The 21,402-nt window shown below is 36.9% G+C and overlaps 4 protein-coding genes and 1 non-coding gene across 5 annotated transcripts; 1 reads left to right on the top strand and 4 right to left on the bottom strand.

Moving 5' to 3' along the window:
* Positions 1–756: 756 nt before the first annotated feature.
* On the bottom strand, positions 757–5,720 carry LOC143545198 (transcription factor ILR3-like). The gene is made up of 5 exons (XM_077037123.1): positions 5,596–5,720; positions 1,761–1,823; positions 1,381–1,458; positions 1,143–1,305; positions 757–1,072 (listed from the first exon to the last, which is right to left on the bottom strand). The coding sequence occupies exons 1-5, from the start codon at positions 5,715–5,717 to the stop codon at positions 812–814; spliced, it is 687 nt and encodes a 228-aa protein (XP_076893238.1). The 5' UTR covers positions 5,718–5,720; the 3' UTR covers positions 757–811.
* A 1,023-nt stretch (positions 5,721–6,743) lies between these two features.
* LOC143545199 (uncharacterized) lies at positions 6,744–7,747 on the bottom strand. Its single transcript, XM_077037124.1, has 2 exons — positions 7,289–7,747; positions 6,744–7,205 (listed from the first exon to the last, which is right to left on the bottom strand). The coding sequence occupies exons 1-2, from the start codon at positions 7,358–7,360 to the stop codon at positions 6,987–6,989; spliced, it is 291 nt and encodes a 96-aa protein (XP_076893239.1). The 5' UTR covers positions 7,361–7,747; the 3' UTR covers positions 6,744–6,986.
* Positions 7,748–9,702: 1,955 nt separating this feature from the next.
* Positions 9,703–9,775, bottom strand: TRNAA-AGC (transfer RNA alanine (anticodon AGC)). The gene has a single exon. It is a non-coding gene; the product is annotated as a tRNA-Ala (tRNA).
* A 1,521-nt stretch (positions 9,776–11,296) lies between these two features.
* Positions 11,297–16,059, top strand: LOC143545212 (uncharacterized). Its single transcript, XM_077037136.1, has 6 exons — positions 11,297–11,434; positions 12,319–12,709; positions 12,811–13,618; positions 13,706–13,905; positions 13,972–14,207; positions 15,047–16,059. The coding sequence occupies exons 1-6, from the start codon at positions 11,297–11,299 to the stop codon at positions 15,893–15,895; spliced, it is 2,622 nt and encodes an 873-aa protein (XP_076893251.1). The 3' UTR covers positions 15,896–16,059.
* A 316-nt stretch (positions 16,060–16,375) lies between these two features.
* LOC143545201 (putative histone H2A.3) lies at positions 16,376–17,029 on the bottom strand. Its single transcript, XM_077037125.1, has 2 exons — positions 16,785–17,029; positions 16,376–16,668 (listed from the first exon to the last, which is right to left on the bottom strand). Exons 1-2 carry the CDS (start codon positions 16,974–16,976, stop codon positions 16,453–16,455), a joined length of 408 nt encoding a protein of 135 aa, XP_076893240.1. The 5' UTR covers positions 16,977–17,029; the 3' UTR covers positions 16,376–16,452.
* Between the last annotated feature and the right edge of the window lie 4,373 nt (positions 17,030–21,402).

Genomic DNA, 21,402 nt, shown 5'->3' on the forward strand with positions numbered 1-21,402 from the left:
ACATGGGTCTATGTATCTAATTTATTTGCTTACTGTTTAGTTGGAAAGAATATTTTCATATATAAAATTAGCTTACAGTTTAGACTTTTCTACTCTATTTTGAATTCGATCAGTAACTAATTACATTTAGTGTTGCAATTTGGATTTTTAATCATTATTTTTTATTGGTTCTATAGATCTGTTTTTTAAATGTTCAAAGAATTCTCTGTTGAGATTTTGAAGATGAAAAGAATGACATCTTTCCTAATTGTTCAAACTAGATATAACTTAAATTCGAATAGTTCAAGTTCTAATTGGTTTTTCTAAATCTGTTTTGATCATGTTTCAAAAGTTCGAATAACAACACAATTCAGTTAACCTGGAAAACACGGAACTTCATTTAACACACACTCGATAATCAATCTGTTCAACCTCTAGAGATCCAAATGTTGCACACAAAACCAATGAAGAAACTGATCCAGCTTTCAAAACCATGTGTAACAAGTATACATTTTGCTAGTTTAAAATTAAAATGTTAAAAACCAAAGGAATATCAAAGAACAGTTGGAAGTGAGTACAGATTTTTTTCGTTTCAGTCATTAAATCACTATCATCAAGATTTATTCTTTTAACTGAACCAATGAAAACAACATTCCCACCAACAGAAACCTTAAGACAACACATAAACGATACTTGCCAAAGATCTCACAAGTATAATAACTTAGAAAGTATGATTATACCATATTTTGAACCATAAATTACATAGTGATACCTAGCAGTCATCAAACAAACAAACAACAAACGGGCCATTAACGTTTATACTGATGCCAAATTAAGCAACCGGAGGGTGAAGCTCGTGATCCTGTGAGGTGTCAACAGCAGCAGGCGGCATGAATGGCCACATGGCCATTCCAGGGTAACTTATGATAGGAACCAACTTATGTCCCATTGCTTGGCCTGCAGGATATGCAGCAGGCATTACAGGTGGCGGGCCCATGAAACTAGGTTGAGTGTTCATTGTGTTAACTTGTTCAAGTTTCTCTTTCTCAGCCTTTAGCCTCTGCTTCTCATCCCGGAGCTCGTTTTTCTCAGACTACAAAAGTTGTTTAAGTGAATTAGCATAGTTGAAAATAAAATAAGTACATGTGGGAAGATGGGATTACCTTGAGCTCTTTAATTTTCTCCTGGAGATCTGAATTCGAGTCCTTTAGCTTTTGTGCTTCATTTTTTAATCGAGTCACCATTCGCACAGCATCAACCAAAATAGCAGCCTTATCTGTTTTAGTGGGTCCCTCGGGTTCAAGAATTGTAGCCAATTCAACAAACCTAATTGTTATGTCATATTGTTACCACCAAGATTAACAAAAATGCATAAAGTATAAAGTAAAGAATGTGGCATACTTGTCGTTTAGTTTATCCCTCCTCAATTTCTCTCGACATGCTTTGGAACTTGTACCATTGGATGGTTCAGCTCTTCCCCTGTTGTACATAAGGTGGTCACTTTTTCACAACAAATGAAAATATAGATTTCTAAAATGTGAATCAAGTATTGAAGCATTTTAGACAATAAATTCAATTTATTTGTTTCTTTTGCTACTAGCATTGTCCCATGAAAAAACGTCCACAACTACAAGGAGTGTAAACATCACAAAAGAATCCATATATAAAGGAATAAATAATGTAGTTGTTTCATTAAAAAGAAACTCAAACTGTAGTTACAAAAGACTATAAAAAAAGTTTACTTAGGTTAAAAATCTTGTAAAGATGAGAGCAATAATTACCGCTTTTTTGAACCAGCTTCCTTATGGCCATCTGAACTTGCAAGCGAGCCATCACATTCCACACTAAAAGCAAGATTAAGCAAGCAAGGTGAAGTGGTGAGTTAACATACAAATGAACGATGGAACGAACATAGATATGAACATATAACAATAACTAAAACTGTGAAGAAGAAAGAATGCATAGTAAACCTTGAATGTTAATATTGACTCAAATGATTCTCGGAAACAAAGGCATAGCCTCATAGGGACCCATGTTGATGGAATTCAGCTTTCACTTGCAAAAGAATACAAATACACACCTAAGGAGTATTTGGGATGGCTTATTTAAACAGTTTATTACATATATTAAAGGCAGAAAAGCCCCTGCAAGTGTTGGGTGAAAAAAACGGTCTATGCATATCTACTTATTTTAGGGTGAGGTAAGTTTTTTAGTAAGTAGTTTGAGATTGATAGGAATTGGATAAGGTCTAATGTGTTGTTAATCAAATACAAGAAGAATAAACGAAGAACAATCAGAAAACTTAATATTGATAAATGATAGGAACGATTACAAAAGATAAACCAGGGCTACGCCCTCTCTCCGTACATCCCGTAGGAGCCCAACATATCTAACAAATTCACGTCTGACCCTAACCAGCCTTATCATCTATTATTTATACTACCATTATATTACGCTTTAGCCCCTTTCTATTAATTTCCATTAACACCCTTAAGAATACGCACACATTACTTTTCCATCATATCTCATTCCCATCACTACTCCCCCCTTCAAAACAGTCTTGTCCTCAAGACTGGAATCGGTAACAGACTCCAAATCCAAGTGGTGGTCTCCTTCGTTCCCAAGTTCACTTCAAGAAGGGAAAATAGCCAAAGAGTTTGGATAGGATATGAAGTTTGAAGCATGAAAGGATCAGGTGGTTTCGGCTCACGATCCAAAACAAACAACTTAGGAGGAACGTGGCCATGATGTTGAGTCACAAGAAATGTAATATACAAGAACAAGCAATTCAACCATGGGAAAAGTGAACAAATTCGTATAACCAGACCCGTAACAACTCGAACCTTAAACAAAATCAGGGTATAACAGTAAAGGGTGGCAATGACGATTGAAATAACCAAACTGTGTGCTATTCCGTGAAACGCTACTCCAAAAGGTGAAATGAAGCTATTTATAATCATAGAGAATCTAGAATAATGCACTATGGAGGCTGTAACAGTTAGATGTAAGCCCAAAATCAAATTACAGAGTGCCATAATCGTAACAGAACCATGGGTTATTAGCTGGTACACACTCACAGAGGGAACAAATAGTATAGGAGGTGATACACAGACTGAAAGAATGAGTCCAGCATATATGTTATATGGGGTTTGTGATATGTGGCATCCGGATTCAAGAAGTAGGGTACAGTACTTCCTTTCCAACTCAGGCGTCGATCGCTGATTTTGAACACATCCACCACTGTTGCCATCGGTGGAGGTTGCTGAAACAGAATTAAACCAACAGATTGGGTTGCCTCAAATAAATTTGAATTCCATTGCAACCCGAAATCAACATAGGGAAACACAGTTGGAGGCACTAGGATCAGAACGACATCCTTAGATCTGGTCTTTCCCTCCGGTAATGAATTAACAGTCATATTGGAGCCCGATCTGGAAATTATAGCCTTCAATTGATCTGGTGGGGAGCTGACGGAAGCAACTGAAGTAACTGGAGTCGGCAGTTTAGAATCATAACCTGAAGAACGTAAATCAGTGTGAAAAGTCGACATCAAACGTCCATCGCCACGCAAGCGCTCTTCAGATCTGGAAACGAGCACCTCCAGTTGAGCTATTATAGACGGAAGACCACCAGGAAAATCCCCATCGGAAGCGGATTTGGGATCGGAATCCCTGTCGGAAACAGATTGGGGACAAGAAAAGGGAGGTACCTCACCGAAATTGCCTCCCGAACCAGTCTTCTGCTCTTGCTGTGTCATCCAATTCAACACCTCTTTTCGAAATTCTCTGGATTCACAACGATCAACCTCCAATGCTTTTAGTGTAGTTTTAACCTCAGAAACATCATATTGTAATTGTTGAATCTGCTTTTCGTGAGCATCCAATCGAGAATTCTGAGCCAGGGTTTCCATGGTTTGAACAGAATAAAACGGCAGGTCTAGGGCAGGTCGGACCATTGATAGGAATTGGATAAGGTCTAATGTGTTGTTAATCAAATACAAGAAGAATAAACGAAGAACAATCAGAAAACTTAATATTGATAAATGATAGGAACGATTACAAAAGATAAACCAGGGCTACGCCCTCTCTCTGTACATCCCGTAGGAGCCCAACATATCTAACAAATTCACGTCTGACCCTAACCAGCCTTATCATCTATTATTTATACTACCATTATATTACGCTTTAGCCCCTTTCTATTAATTTCCATTAACACCCTTATGAATACGCATACATTACTTTTCCATCATATCTCATTCCCATCAGGGATCCTTTTGAACCTGTTATTATTGGTGGATTAAAAATTACAAGTTTATGTAAAAGCTTTTCAGATAAGCAATTTTAGTCACCCCTATAATCAAAACATTTCACATACAAATCTACTCTTTTAGGTTTCCAGAGAACCATAAGTGATTTGTATTTCTCTAATTTACACCAAGAGAATTAAACTGGGGAAGTGATTTGTATTTCTCGAATTTAAGCATCGTGACTTACATCTAATTTTACAGTACCCATATAAAAAAATGCATGCTAATTACCCACTAATATATAATAATAAACTGCATACTAAATAAGATAAAAAATATATATGATGATTTTTTATCGAGATCACGGGGCTCTGTCCGCCTAGATTTGTGTGCCAAGCATCTTGGCTGGTGGTTTGTCTTCCTCTGTATCATCAAAAACAACAGCAGCCTTGCTGCCTTCTTATCTTCTTCTGGATTTCCAATAAGAAGCGAGTGTGAAACGGGCTGATGCAAGTGAAATAGCATGCAAGGCTGTGAAGGGCTAAATCAGGTTAAGTGGATTAATCCAATTTGGGTTAAGTGTCTTAGGGGCTGCTTAGTAACTGCTAGTCAAAGTTTTAACTGGATTATTTATCTGGTTTATTTAAAGGGTCATTGTATTGATTATTTGTTCAAGTATTCAGATTTTAACAAAACAAAAGGGCCGATCAAGTTTGAACAACAGCGCAGCAGGCTGTGTTTTTTTCTGCTTTTCTTGTGTTCCTCGTTCTTTGATCTGATCCAAGGCCATCACAACTTAAATACTTGCTACATCAGCAATCTCCTTCTGCAACCACATATTCTTTGCAAATATTGTCTGTACTTTTTGTTCCGGTGCGTTGGTGCCTAACTTACAAACGTAAACTAATAGATTACATACTAACTGAAAGATAAAACCTCTAATACTCTTATCAGTTTCACTATCACTAGGCAAAATGATATCTAAGCATAAAGTAATTGACGATGTTGTAGAACTCGCTAGTGGGGTAAAGACTAGCGATTAATCGTATTAGAATTTGTAATTGTAACTTTCAGTTACACACACATTTTCATATGTAGTTTACAGTTTTATATATACATGTACACATTTATATACGTAATTAACAAAGGTTGGCCGGCGATTTGATCTGACCACAGGGAGGATTTAGCCAATTAGGTGCTAATTTGGCCAAAAAGCTAAAAATTAATCAGTCATGAAGGTAAGTTGTTCAAGCGCCCTAATCTAATCTGATCTACAATCCCAAATTGACGTAACAAAAAACCCTAAATTTGACACTAGCACATGAATGGATTAGGTTAAAAGCGAAATGAGGTCAAGGAATAGAAAGTACCTAGGGTTAGATGAAGAAGCATTGAAGATGGGCCAGGTGGATGCCGCCGGCGGAGGAGCAAGGAACGGGTTATCGATGAAACCGTAGTTGAACATCCAGTCACTCTTCTCCGGTGAAACCATCGTTATCCACCGCTCGGTAGGTTTCTCATTTTCACCTTCTCTTCTCAACAATATACTTATTAATTATTATTACTATTTGCTTGCTGATGATGTAACGCCGTCACCTATTCCGTTACTAAACGTTTGTTTATTAAAGGAACTCCAATTTTGCCTCGACTTCAAGATCAAGCTCGTTTATTAAATAAGCTTCAGTTCAGGCACGGGTATGGGTGTGCACAAGACCGAAAAAACCGAATTAAAACCGAAAAAACCGCATCCAAAACAGAACCAAACCCCAAAACCGAATGGTTTTAAAAAATCATAAAACTGAAAATTTGGTTTTTGGTTCGGTTATAGTAAAAAACCACACCAAACAGCATCACGCACACCCCTAGGCATGGGCCCAAATGTACTCGTTTGGATTCAAAGTTTTAATAAACCAGTCTCAAGTAATCCATGACTGCTAGTTTATAAACCACTTCAGATAAACTTTTATCTGTGTATCGATATACAACGATTGGTAGTTTACAATAATAGCGGACATTTGTAGAAAGATGTTAATGATCGCCAACCAAGTAAACTTATATTCAAGAAAACTCTGTAGTTAGCCTTCGGAACCCCTTCCCCGCGTTCAAACCAGCTCCGCTTACTCATTACATTAGTTTGTATGTAAGGTCAAATTTCAGAGAAGAACCAATATTGGTTATAATGTACTTATAAAGTAAGCCTTACTTCAAAAGTACATATTCACAAATTATAAACCAATATTTGAAATTGGACCTTATTTATAAACCAAGGTAAATTGGTTAGGCATCCTTTCGCTGCACATTAAACATGATGCTTGTAAATGTGAACATTTCATCATATGCAAGCCTTAGTTAACCTAGTAAGGCTTATGATGAAACGTTCACGCTCATGTTTAACGTGCAGCGAAAGAAATGTCTAACCAATCTGTCCTTGACTAGTACATGTTCACGTTGGTATAGCAAATATAAATCTTTAAACAAGGTACATGACAAAATGACCATGAGTCCATTAGTTGTATATCATGTGGACACGTGAGCTTGTTTACAAGTTCATCTAGCAGCAAATTGTTCATGTTTATTTAAGCAATCAACCATATCTAAACAAGAAGAAACGGCCTGTAGAATTCGAAGCGCGGTGTCTACATTAAAACTTATAACAATTCAAAAGGCCTAGGAATAAAAGACAGAAGTTAAACCAACATCAGACTATGGTTCGCATGGTTCAAGTTTGACTTCCACATTCGCTATTGACTGGTAAATAAACTCAGGTGGTCAACACTGTTTGTTCCTCTCTTTTCTTGCCTTTGTATGTAGCTTTACCATCTTCTTGTTGCCCAGCTTTCTTTTGAGCCCGAATCATGGCCCGTCTTGCACGTGGACGCAATTCACGAACTTGCCTAGGTGGCATCACATACGGCTCAAGTAACTTGTCACCAAACGGGTGCTCATTGCCTGCAAATATCCTCAGTTTTCTATCTCTATCCTGTAACACACAATAAAACAATATAAATAATACAATGTTAAAACCATAACTAGAAAATGTTAAAAAGTTTGATATAATCTTACGTCACGCAGTTTATTTCTCGGGAGCATACGTAAAACAGCTTTCCTAATGACCTCTGTAGGATCCTTGGCCATTTGGTCCTTCAAACTCCTTTCCTTAAGGTGTCCAACATACCTGTAAACAAATAATATGTGGTATTAGTCGTGTACTCATTTTCAGGTAAGATCTTCAGGGTCGACCCTCGAACAAGACCTTTTTTAGTGCCACTGGATTCTAGACAAAGAACTGAAGGCAAAAGCTAAATGTTAAGATAAGGAAAGAAAACAAAATAGATAGATACTTGCCCGGTATGCCATCGGTAAAACTTATTAGTGAGCTTTCTACCAGTGACACAAATATCTTTAGCATTAAGCACAATGCACATATCACCATCATCACGATTAGGAGTATATGTAGGCTTATCCTTTTCCTTGAACCACTGTGGATATTTGTGATGCTAATCTTCCCAGAACCTGCATAAAAAGTTAAAGAATCTTATAATAATAAAATAGTACTGATATACTCACTTGAAGATTACATAAACCAAAAGATCAAAAAATAACTGGCCTTTGGCTTCAAAAACTCTCCATCTCAGTCCTTCCAAATTGATACATCTTATACCCGCAACGGCTTTCTGCAACAAGTCATTCTCAGGTCAAATGCTATAAATCTAACAGACCCAATTCTCGTTACTTTAAAACAAAATACTAATGTTTGTGTTTCTGGCAATTAAGGTACGAAACAAACTGGAAAAACACTTTTGTTTGTGATTCTGGCAACTTAAAAAGCCTTTAAGTTGCTTTAAATTCTAAAAAGTAGGCCAAACAGATGCTACTTTGAAGTTTGATCTTATCTGCAAGTTTTTTTTACCTACATAGCACGTGAGTAACTCTCAATGTCCAAATCAGTTACACGTATAAAACCACAAACTAAAGGATGCACTGATATTTTAGCTACTTCAGTCAAATCTGGTTCATTTTCTACCATTCATCTGCTAATGGAACATCTTCTTTTGTGCCTTTAAACTGCAAAAAATAAAGCTAAAGTCTTTTCCCTCAGCACATATGCCCTAGAACAAACTTGTAATTACAGAATAAAAAACATAATCCCATGGATCTTTTTCCCTATTTCGGCTGCAGTCAAAATTCTTCTAGATGATTAAGGTGTTTGTTTGAAAGCATTTGACTTGGGTAATATAGCTAATTGTTTACCAGCTACAGGGTATAGGTTGATAGGAATGCTCTTATTAACCTTCTAATATTAGTAACTGCTGTGCCTTGATATGTTATGGTTGAATTAAGTTTTTAAATGCCTTAACTGTAGAAGTCTATCTAAACACCAACCACCAACAATATCTTCTACATATGGATCCCAAACAGGTATAAAGTTTCATAAAAAGTTAAAAAAACCTTGACGATACAAATAAAAAAATTCCCACAAAATAAAGAAAAGCTGAAGAAGCTCGTGCAATTTCTTTAATTTTGTTAAAGTGAAAAAAACTGTTACCGTTTATAGTGCCATGACCATGACTTGAAAAGATTCTCTCCACAAAAACAAGGAAACTCAAAGTCTCAAATTACGTTAATGAAACGGATACTGGTTTCAGATACACCCACATGGCTAATTATTCCTCTTAGAGATGAGCAACAACCAAAGCATTAACAAGAACGGAACCGAAAATCGCTGAAAGCCAACCGAAATGAACCAGAAAACGGGTTATCGTTTGTTTTTGTACCCTCGGTTAACCTAAATTTACTGAACCGACCAATTGATAGTTTCATAAATTTCTTGCTTTTATACCCCCATCTAAATGTACTTCATGTCTATACCTCCATTGGCAAAAATTTACGCCCAAGTTTGGTTTTGGTTAGTAACTGAAATTAACCAAAACCAAACGGATTGGTTAATTAACCAACCGTGCACAGTCCTACCTCTCATGAACGTCCCATATTGGAAAAAAACTATGCCGGATATTAGATTTAGTCATGATATAACAAGCACAGATAATAGAAGTGAGGGAAATGATAGTTATTATTATTATTATTTTGTAATCGTCAAATGAGCAGCATCTGATTACAATACAGACTTCACCACAGCACAGTGGACAATATAAACGATTAAAGAGTGTGAATAGATTATCCTTATACATTTATACTTGTACATCTACTTGAAATGATAATAAAAAAACAAACATATTCAGAGTAAAACCGATACGATACCTTCAGATTGCCGCTGAAAGCCGCCTGAGCTGCTCCTGACATATTTTCCGTCACCGGATCTCCGATCAACCACCAAAAAAAATATCGGAGAAACGATGGCTAATCTTAATCCTCTAAAACCCTGGAGAACACACTAAATGGGCCTGGCTGGGCTTTCGCTCAGTCCAGCCCAACTAACTTACTAACTACTTGTTTTGTTTTAAAGGCAAAAAAAATGGTGGAGATGCGGGGTATCGATCCCCGTACCTCTCGCATGCTAAGCGAGCGCTCTACCATCTGAGCTACATCCCCAACTCATCTCTTACTCTTGAACTCTACATTGAAAACTTTTAAAATAGAGATTTGTATCCGTATGCTTTATAACAAAGTAATTTATACGTGACTTGACAAAGCTACGAATCGCAAACATGATATCCACTCGTGTTTACATATTTACTTAATTACAAAATACTATTAGATAAATTTACAAAGTAAATAAGATTGTTCTTTTTGCTGTTAAAATAATTAGATAATCTACTCAAGATTCAAGAATACCGGCATGACTACCACTTTTAAAAACTTTTTTTTTTATTATTTATCAATAATACTTATGCAATAACTGTATCAAAACTAAATGAACTTTTCTATTTTCAAATTTAAATACGCCTACCGTTATATAAATCATATATATAGCCAAAGTTCTTTTTATTTTTTTTGTACTTCTATGTGTTTTCAGTACTTCGAGGTTTGAAGTTTGAACCAACAACATCTTCTAGTAACCTAGTGTCAAAGAATGGTGTGCACAACATTGATCCGAGAGGGTGAAACATCATTACATATTAATCTAGCAACTATACTTAACGTGAACGGTGTAAAACTATTAAAGATTAAACATAAGAACTGTAATCTCACTGAAAGACAACACTAGCGAATTTCACTTCCATACCATTATAACATGAAGAACGAAACATTTTTGGCCATTATATTTACACCAACATGAGTTTAGAAAGTAAATCTTGTAATTATATATTCCCCATAATAAAATATTATTAAGATTTAAGAGCATATATTATTAACTTAACTTGTCAAAGGAATTTCACTACCATTCTATTATAGCATGAGAGAATGAAACATTGTCGGCTATTGGGATTAGTTCAGTATTGAAATTACGATATCGGTACCTAATGAAAAATTTGGAAAAATACCAATACTGTATCGACCGTGTAACCTCAAAAAGTCGGTATCATATAGATACCGAAACCCATTACCATTTGCTCATGCCTAGTTGGCTATTAGCATATTATAGTAGTACGCAAAGTAATTGTTTTAATTATTTATTTCCTAAATGGATAATACAAAGTTTTTAAAGGTATATTCATTAACTTAACTTATGAATTGATTAATAAATTTGTATACCCATGACCCATGTAGGAAGCATAAAGAAACGCACGGCCAAAAGGAAAACGGGAGAAAACGATCGACGGATTCCGGCCGTTAATTTATGCTTTCCCCGTCAACGGCCACCGGTGTCATAACCACGACCGCCGTGGGGTTTTACTTTCTTTTTGTTAACATTGCGGACGTGAAGAAGAATGCAAATTGAGCGGGAAAGGCCGTTAATTGATCATTTTTATTGTTAAATTAGACAAAATGAGGGCCAATTTAGGTTTTTTCTTGCTGGACAACAAAGAATTTGAACCCTAGTGTTGGATTATTTCTTAACAAAACCTCAGTTGGCGATGATCTGGGGTCATGTTCTTTTGGTTTTGTTGGTTGAAATGATTCGAATTCATGTTTCAAGAAAGAATGCGCGCCAAAGGGCTGGTTTTAATCATGTCACTTGTTATTATCATTCTGTTTTCCCCTTTGGCAGAAGCAGCTGCTGCTGTAGTAGTAGTAGTAGTAGATTCAGACACAGATCACCAAAAACCAACTCTTGATTGGGACGATGAACCAATGGATCATGACACGGTATTTATTACTCATATATACTTTTACCTTCATTTATCATGTACATTATAAAAAATCAGACATTAGTGCCCACCAGGTGTTTGTGAAAATGCCTGAACTAAACGAACTAAGATCATTACATGCAAATCAGTTCACATAGGAATTTGGTGCTCGTTTAATCATCTTAATTCCTTTAGTAGTTTCAAACAAGTCTACGTTTATTCTGCATTTGCATGTAATAAATAAAGGTTAGGATTAGAGTTCTTTTTGTTGCTGATGCAGGGGCAACTCATCATTGTCACACCCCACCCGGATGAGGCTTAACATGACCGACTGATACAGACAAAGCGGCGGAAAATAAAACTTTTATTTCCCTAGATCTTGTTTACATATGCATTGGAAGTTCCAAAATTTAAACTAAACGACAATAATTTTAGAACTTTAATCGATGTCTCCATCTGAGATTTTCCTATGCATGTTATAAACTTTCTAAAATTTTCTTCTAATGATTACATACAACCCGTATTGTTTACATACAGTCTGTATAGCAGGTTAATCATATTACTCTTCCTTTGCTTGTTATTTGCATTTAATGACTATCCAGTTCCCGTCTAAACACCCTTTGACACAGTTTCTAGCTAGCATTGGCTTGTCTTTGTCTTTCTTTGTAATTCTCGCTCAAGTGTTATCTATCAAAAATCTTATTTTGTAATTGGAGACTTACCATCTCGAATTGGTTAAACTGGAGATTAGCAATAGCCCCTCTCGAATCGGGCCAACTATCTTTATCTTTCCAATAAAATCAAGCATTCGATTTCCGGGTTCTATCAGACTACCATCTTAAAGTCAAATCTTGTGCTGAAATTTGCTGGTAGTTAAGATCTGATGAAGTTGATTACCTGCAGGTAGAACTATTATTGGTGAGCTGTGGAGCAGAATTGGGTTATTCCATCGAAGATTTCCAAGATCCTCATGTCAAGAAAACCATACTAGACTGCTTAAAAGACAAACGAGTCGTGTCAACAAAATCCAGAAAAGATAAACTTACAAGAAAGTGGTATATAGAGTATTTGGTGTCTTTTATACACAAACCAAATGACTCTTCTGGAAGACGCAGGTTAGGTGAAACAGTTAGCCAAGGAACAGTTATTGTTGTTGTAGTCATTACTGCAGTTGTCACACTTTGTGTTGCTGGCCTCCTTTTTTACTGTTACATTAGGAATTTTGGTGTTGCTGGCACTCAAAATGACGAAAAGACCCTTCTCAGGTCAAGTATGGGCAAGAATTCAACTGGTGGTACATAATAACATAAACCATATACTATTTAGCCTATATTCATTCATACGTGTTTCTATATTGGCTTCTTTTTCTAAGATGGGTCGGGTTAAAACGTTTAGGTGGTTCAAAGAAGTCGGAAGGTAAAAGTGGAAATATAGAGGAGCAGATGGATGAGCAAGTCAGTGTTGATACTGGGCCCCACTTGAAGGCGGCTCTGGATGCTAATGTGCACCCGCAGGCTGGAAGGGTGCAATCGTCATTAAGACATACTTTGAAGCCGAGAGCTGCAAGGGCAGAATCATCTTTACGCCCTACCCGAAAGATGGAAATTTCTGTTCTGCCTTCGGGTGGAAAGACCGACTCTCCTGTCGGAGGGGCAGAATCGTCTCCACTACAACCGCCAGTCAATGTCGGTGTTTCTCCCGTTTCTTCTCCCGCTGTCGCTGCTGTCACCGCTACAGCGGCTCCTATTTCTCCTGCCACTGCTCCCCAAACTTTCTCTCCGGTAGCTGCCGCCCCTTCCACCCCCAACCCACCGCCTCAAGTAGCAACTCCACCGCCTCCAGCGCCACAAACAACTCAACCACCTCCAGTGCAAACAGCAACTCAACCACCTCCTGTGTCACAAACAGCAACTCCACCACCTCCAGTGCCACAAACAGCAACTCAACCACCGCCACCGCCACCTACTGGAGGAGGAGCACCGCCACCGCCACCACCAAAACCTGGAGGAAATATAAGTGGGCCCGGTCCCCCACCGCCACCTCGAAGACTGGGTGCAAGCATCAGACCACCACGTCGTGCAGGTGCAGGTCCCGATCCAGCTGAGGCTTCTAAAGCTCGGTTAAAACCGTTCTTCTGGGATAAAGTTATGGCTAAATCCGATCAACAAATGGTTTGGGATAAGATTAAATCAGGATCATTTCAGTAAGTTGTTTTCTTCTCACTGTTTTAAAAATCTAATCATCTTTATGTAAACTTTATTATATTAAGAAATCTCATAATAATCACTAGGTTTAATGAAGAAATGATTGAAAGTTTATTCGGCTATCAAGCACCAGGAAAAGACAATCAAGACACAAAAACCGCTCCAGCAAAAGAACAACAAACTCATTTTGTTAAAATAATTGATCCAAAGAAAGCACAAAACTTGTCTATACTTTTAAAAGCTTTAAATGTGACCACAAAAGAAGTTACCGCTGCACTTATAGAAGGTAATTATTTCTCTCTTTACAATACTGTTGGATAAAGATTTTAAATTTATTGCTAATTTTGATCAGGAAATGAGCTGCCTATAGAAATAGTTCAAACTTTGCTGAAAATGGCGCCAACCAGTGAAGAAGAACTGAAACTAAGGCTGTATGGTGGGGATCTTAGTAGGCTTGGACCGGCAGAAAGATTTTTGAAAGCACTGGTTGAAATACCTTTTGCGTTTAAAAGGCTTGAATCTCTGTTGTTCATGTGCACACTTCAAGATGAGGAAGATAATATCAAAGAATCATTTGAAACTTTAGAGGTTAGACTTCAAGGTTATTATAGCTGTCGGAGTGTCAGTTTCAATCCGGTCAAACAGGTCGAGTTACCTGTCAATCATAATGGGTCGTGTAAACCAAGTTTGACCAGTTGCTTAAGTACTTAACCCAACTGAGCACTCCTTTCCACCTCTGTAGTGTAGGAGTCTTTCGTGTTGGGTTCGCTGGCTGAATTCTTCAACCTGTGCCTGACCCAACCCATATATTTGTTTGGTTTGTATCAAACCTAGTTAATGACACATTACTTTCTAACTGGTGTCATAATAATTAGATTTTAAATTTTAACGCTTTTTAAGTAATTCCATCTTAAATCCAAATATAATTCTTTTAAGAACACTTAAACGAGTTGACTCGTTTATGAAAACTGACGGGGGTGGGTTGACCTATCTTATGGATTCCGAAGTCCAAATATAATTCTTTTTAGAAACCTTAAACAGGTTAACTCATTTATGAAACGTGTCGTGTGTGGGTTGACCTATCTTATGGGTTCTAAAATCCAAATACAGGGGTGTTTGGGATTCCTTATTTTACCTCCTTATAACTTTTCATTAAGTTAATAAGTTACAACATTGTAACTTATGAAACTTTTCCTCTCATAATATAAGCAATCCCAAACACCATATTACTTTTTAAAAAGTTAATAAGTTATAAGTTGATAAAAATAAGCAATACCAAACACCCCCATAATTCTTTTTAGAACCCTTAAACGGGTTAACTCAATTATAAATGTGTTATGTGTGGGCTTAATTATCTTATAAAATGGGTTGGCCCTACTGTACACTTCTAGATAAACAACTGCTGATTTTTATGATTTACTTCATAGGCTGCATGTTTGGAACTCAAAAAAAGCCGACTATTCCTCAAACTACTAGAAGCCGTTCTAAAAACCGGTAACCGAATGAACGTGGGAACATTTCGCGGCTGTGCAAAAGCATTCAAACTCGACACACTCTTAAAACTCTTAGACGTCAAAGGAATAGATGGCAAGACCACCCTTCTCCACTTTGTCGTCCAAGAAATCATGCGAGGCGAAGGCATACGCGCCGTCCGAGCCGCCAAAGAGGGAAACAAAACCATCCCCAACATAGAAACCAAAGATCTAGATCCTTCCAATCCAGAAACAGAAGAACATTATTGCAGACTCGGGCTTGAGGTGGTCTCAGGTTTAAGCGATGAGCTTGAGAATGTGACAAAAGCAGCCATTATCGATGCAGACGCGTTAACAAGTTCGGTTTCTAAACTTGGAAGCGGGCTCATTAAGGCCCGTGAATCATTAAACACGGATATGAAGAACCTTGAACTGCAATCAGATGATGCAGAAGGCGATGAGTTTTGGATGATTTTAACTGCTTTTGTGGAGACTGCTGAGAAGGATGTTACATGGATGCAAGAACAAGAAAAGAGGATAATGGCTCTGATTAAAAGTACAGCAGATTACTTTCATGGAAACTGTGGGAAAGATGAAGGGTTGAGATTGTTTACGGTTGTAAGAGATTTTTTGATTATATTAGAAAGAGTTGTGAAAGAGATTCAAGCTGCTCCAATTAAACCACTAAAGAAGAAAGATTTAGGCGGAATCGATCAGAAAGTTGTTGATTTGCAACTGGATCAGGTGGGAAGTGGCGATACAATGCCGCCATTGCCGCCCATCCCAACACAGAAAGCAGAGTAGGTTTGATTGAATCAAGTTATGTAGACATCAATCTTGGATTCAACAAGGAGTTTTACATTGAATTTAATAGTTATAGACATAATTTAGTTAAAACCCTAACCATAAGTAACTACTTAAAACACATATTCAATACCAACAAGAAGATCAAAACAAACCCTAATTCAAAACATATGCCTTCCTCCAAATCTAATTTCACACTGGTCATAAACCCAACACGACTACCCAAGTCATGTCACACTTAAGTTCATGTCTTGGAACTGCAATCAGATGACTCAGAAGGTGATAACTTTTAGATGATTTTAACAAATACTGTGGAGACTGCTGAGAAGAATGTTACACTGATGCAAAAAGAACAGAAGAAAATAATGGCTCTGATTAAAGGTTTGAGAATGTTTTCAGTTTCTTTGATTATTTTAGAAATTATGTGAACATCAATAATAGATTCAATTCAACACAGAGATTTTCATTGAATTTAAAACAAAGATTGAATACCCAAAAACAAGATCACAACAAGCCCTAACTTCCAAACAAACCCACTTTTTCCATTCCAAATCTCTCTATTCATCATCAGCAGCAGCCGACTTCGAAGACCCAGGCGCCTTCTTCGGCAACAGGAGGTTATGAATGTTCGGCATCACACCGCCATTAGCAATGGTGACGTCACCAAGCAGCTTACTAAGCTCTTCATCATTTCTAACCGCCAATTGAATGTGTCTCGGCACAATTCTAGTCTTCTTGTTATCCCTCGCAGCATTTCCAGCCAATTCCAACACCTGAATGAAACCAATTTCACAATTAGAAAAAAAAAAACCCTAATTTAACCAAACCCTAGAAACCCTAATTGAAAATTTTCAATTAACCAGATGTGGAGAATGATAGTGAAACTTACTTCGGCGGCAAGGTATTCAAGCACGGCGGCAAGGTAGACAGGCGCGCCGGCCCCGACACGCTCGGCGTACTTGCCGGCTTTCAAGAACCGAGCGATACGGCCAACGGGGAACTGAAGACCGGCTTTGCTACTCCGTGAAGTGGCCTTCTTGGCGACTCCTGAGGATGCTAGGGTTTTGCCTCTTCCGGCCATTCGTTGATTCCGATGAACGACGGTTGATTTAACGGTGAAGATGACGGAGAGAATAATAATTAATAATATTAATAAAGAGATGGGTAAAGGTAAAGGTAGATGTGGAATTAATAAAGGGTTTGGTTTGTTTATATAGTAGTTTGAGGGAGGTGTTATGGCCAATAAGAATGAAGTGGTCGGATCGTGGATTATGGCCGTTGGATGGAGATAGATCTGCGTTGGAGATTGGTTTGCTTTTGTTGTCTTCTTTCTTCGATAATATATTATTATTATTATTATTATTAAATTAAATATTAATTCATTTGTCTGAAAGTGAGCTGAAATTATTTATTTAGTAATTGAAAAATTCATTAGGAAATTTTTCATAGACGATAAAAAAGTTGATCTAGAAGAAATTAAAATCAACTTGAGGTCGCAATTAAAATCAATTCATTGAAAAAAAATTAATGTAGAAGAAAGTTGATTTAGAAGAAACTCAAATATTGATTCAAGATTTTGTATGATTTAAGGATTCATTTACAACTAATAGGTTTAGAAAAAAGCATACGTGAGAAAAACTATATTGACGGAGAAAAGTCAATTCTACACTTGGAATGCCATATAAGATCTTAGATCACAACCAAAAAATTTAAATAAGATCAAATTTATTTGACAGAAAACTAGTTCTGTAACCCAACACCGGTAAATTTGGGAATCACCATTGCCACTAGTTAGGTAAATTTATTTGACAAACACCGTCGCCGGTGGTGGCCATCACGTGTATGGAACCAAGAAAATTTGAACGTTGGGGATTTTTTGACCGTTAGGGGGGGATTTAATAAAAAAATAATAAACAATATAAATAAATAACCATTTCAATCCAATTCAAAACACTCTCAATCTTCTACTTCATTCAAAACAAAAAAATATGGAATTTCCGTGAAACTCATTTCCGTTAGACAGTGATAGCTCTTCGTCTACGGACGATGACATTGCCGAATGGTTCCCGCTGTTATATAACGAACTTGAAGGCCCGATCCGTCCAAAGAAAAAAATGGTGGATCATGAAGTCCAAAGAAAAAAATGCCTAGGCTTTACGCGGGAAACATTTCTACCATATTTATTAAAATACATATTTGTGGGTCATTCGACATTCAAAATTGATATTTTTAACCCAAAATAAATAAGAAATTTTCTGAGACGTTACATAATACATCTAATAAATAACATATTTGTAATTTCCATTTAAATATTCTTATAGAATAATTATATTTGGATAACCCAATAATATTTATTATTATATATATTAGAACAAGATTTATTTCTATAAATAACATGCATTTTCATAATTTCTTGTTAATAAAATAATTCAAAATTAAAGTAAATAATATTTTCCATAAATAACATACATTTTCATAAGTTCTTACTAATAGAATAATTCAAAGTAAAATTAAATTACATTCAACTTCTAGATTTCTTCTTAATATAACAAATCAAAATTAAATTAAAATACCAGTCTCATCGGTTTGATCGATTCCAAATATACTTCACACCAATTTCAGGCCAAACTCTAATTTTCACAGAAACACTATCTTCACCTTCTTTAATATTATGTTCTCTCTATTGAAAAACATTTAGCCCGGTTGTTAAGCCAACTACCATTCACACGACATTATCTCTTACTTTAGCACAATCATAGCCGATACATCAACTTGATGTCACTAATGCATTCTTACACGACACGCTTAACGAGACTATTTATATGTATCAACCTATGTGTCCTCGACATCAACATTATCCAGTTCATTTATGTCTTCGTAAAAAGTCACTATATGGCCTCAAGCAAGCGCCACGTGCGTGGTAACGATTAACCGATTTTGTTTCTACAATGGGATTCGTACAAAGTAGATGTGACAACTCTTTATTTGCTTATTATTCTTACCACGTCATCGGATCACTTACTAGTTACTTTAATGGCTTCTTTAGCAAATTAATTCGCTATGAAGGATCTTGGTCCTATAAGTTATTTTTTGGGCATTAATGTTTCTAGAAAGGACGACCATATGTTTCAATCTCAACGGGCTTATACAGATAACATTATTCATCGAGATGGTGTGCAACATCGGAAATCAGTTCCCACACCAGTTGATACCAAGGCTAAACTGAGTAACCATGACTACAAAGTTTTTGATGATTCAACGTTGTTTAGAAGCTTGGTAGGTGCTCTTCAATATCTTACATTTACGGTTTACCCGTCTAGATACTTTGTATTTTGTTCAACAGATTTATCCACATGCACTCACTTAAAATATTTCAATGGCACGCTCTCACATGTATTCTACGGTACCTCTAAGGAACGGCTTCATATGGGGATTACTCTTGGGCCTTTACAATCATTTTCTCTACGAACCTACACCAACGCCGATTGGGTCGGATGCCCTGATCATGTCGATCTACATTTGGTTACTGCATCTATCTTGGAGATAACCTTATTTCATGTTCTTCCAAACGTCAATCAACCGTTTCATGCTTCCGGTGCGAAAGCTGTATACAGGAAAGTTGCTATGGCGTGGCCGAAATATATTGGCTGGAATCTCCTATTATAGCTACATAAACCTTCATCACGTGCCACAACCATTTATTGTGATAACTTCAGTTCTATCTACCTCTCCGGCAATCTAGTTCAACACCAACGTACTAAACACATCGAGCTGGATACACTTTGTCCGTGAACAAGTTTAGTTCATGTACCCTCGTGATACCATATCACGGACATTTTCACCAAATGTCTCCATAAGATTCTTTTTGATAACTTCCGCTCCAGTCTCAACATACAACCTCCTCCAGCTTTGACGACGGGGGTGTAATAGAATTAATATTATCTATGTATATATTTGAGTTGTATATGTTTATAATTCTTGTAATCTTATCTAAAAAATATGAGATAATATTAGAAATACCTATATATTTTTGAAAAATAAGGGTAAAAAGGAGGTTGGTAAAGTCGGGGTAAAGTTTCCGGTTTGTGAAGATTGTGGGGAACTTGGGTACACAGTAGATGATTGCCCTGAGTATGAAGACGAGGAGGATCCCAAAGGGGTTAATTATGCTTATGGGGATTCCAAAAGTTAGGGGTTCAATTCAAACACATACCACCCCGACTTGAGAAATCACCCGAATTTCAAATACGGGAATGCAGCGGGTCATTCAAACCCGAACTTTCAAGGTTCCAGCCAATTTCGACAGTAAAGTAATTACCGTTAGGGTGGTTATCAGCAGGGTCCGGATAATCTGAACAACATTCGGGGTTATAAAAGATATGGTTATCGTGGTAGTTCATCGGGTGACCAGAATCAGGAACAACAAAAAGGGTCCTCTGGTAATTCAGACGAGTCGGTACACTCGAAGTTGGATGCTTTGCATAGTGACAGATAATCACAAAGACAATCAAAGGCAGTTCGAGTTAAGAGATAAATCTTTAGAAGAAATGGCAAAACAGATTGGTCAGCTAGCCTCCTACATGGCTAAATTGCATAAAATTGTGGGTCAGCTACCGAGTGCCGCCACAGTAAACCCGCAACATTTTTGTTCAAGCTCTAAAAAGGGAAACAATGTGCACATCAATGCGGTAAGTCTTTTACCTAATTTTGAAATTTCTAGTGTTGAAATTGATTAACCACCACAGTTTGTTGAAGGAGTGGTGGAAGATGTTAGTGATGATAGTATTTGTGTTGGTAAAATGAAACAATTTTCCAAAATAATTCAGAATTAAAATCAAATGAAACATCTTTTTGTGAAAAATTTTCATGTGATAAATGTTTAATGGGTAAAATTGACCAACATAAGATTTGATGAGATGGAAAATAACATCAACTCAAATAAGCTCCAAGACCTGGGAGTGTCACTTTTATCAATTCAAATTGGGGAATTTAAAACTGATCGGGCACTTCTAGATCTTGGAGCATGTGTTAGTATCATGCCCGGTATTTTATATGATCAGTATGAATTTGGCTCGTTAGAAAGGGTAAACATAACTGTGGTGTTAGCGGACCAAACTCATACACTCCCTCGGGGCATTGTGACTAACGTAATGGTTCAGGTGGATGAATTTTGCTACCCAGTTGACTTTCTTGTACTCGACTATGCTAAATGTGTGAATAATATACAACCACAAGTCATATTGGGTAGGCCATTCCTTGCCACAACATATGCGGTAATTGATTGTGCTAACAGGGGTTTTGGGAATCAAGTGTGGAGACCATGATAAACGGTTATCATTGTTTGAAAATGCTACTAACCCTCTTGTTGACAAGTGTGTATCCTTGGACAAGGATCACACAAAAGAGGAATGTTTTGTGATTGACAGGATATATAAGAAGGGATTTGAGAAACAACAGAGTGAGAAGGTGGAAGAGAAAGGTAACCGACCAAGGAAGAAGAAAGTGAG

The sequence above is a fragment of the Bidens hawaiensis genome, unplaced genomic scaffold (assembly GCF_021521415.1).
Source record: "Bidens hawaiensis isolate Kalapana, Puna unplaced genomic scaffold, B.hawaiensis_p1.1 tig00013870_1, whole genome shotgun sequence".
Taxonomy (NCBI): Eukaryota; Viridiplantae; Streptophyta; class Magnoliopsida; order Asterales; family Asteraceae; genus Bidens; species Bidens hawaiensis.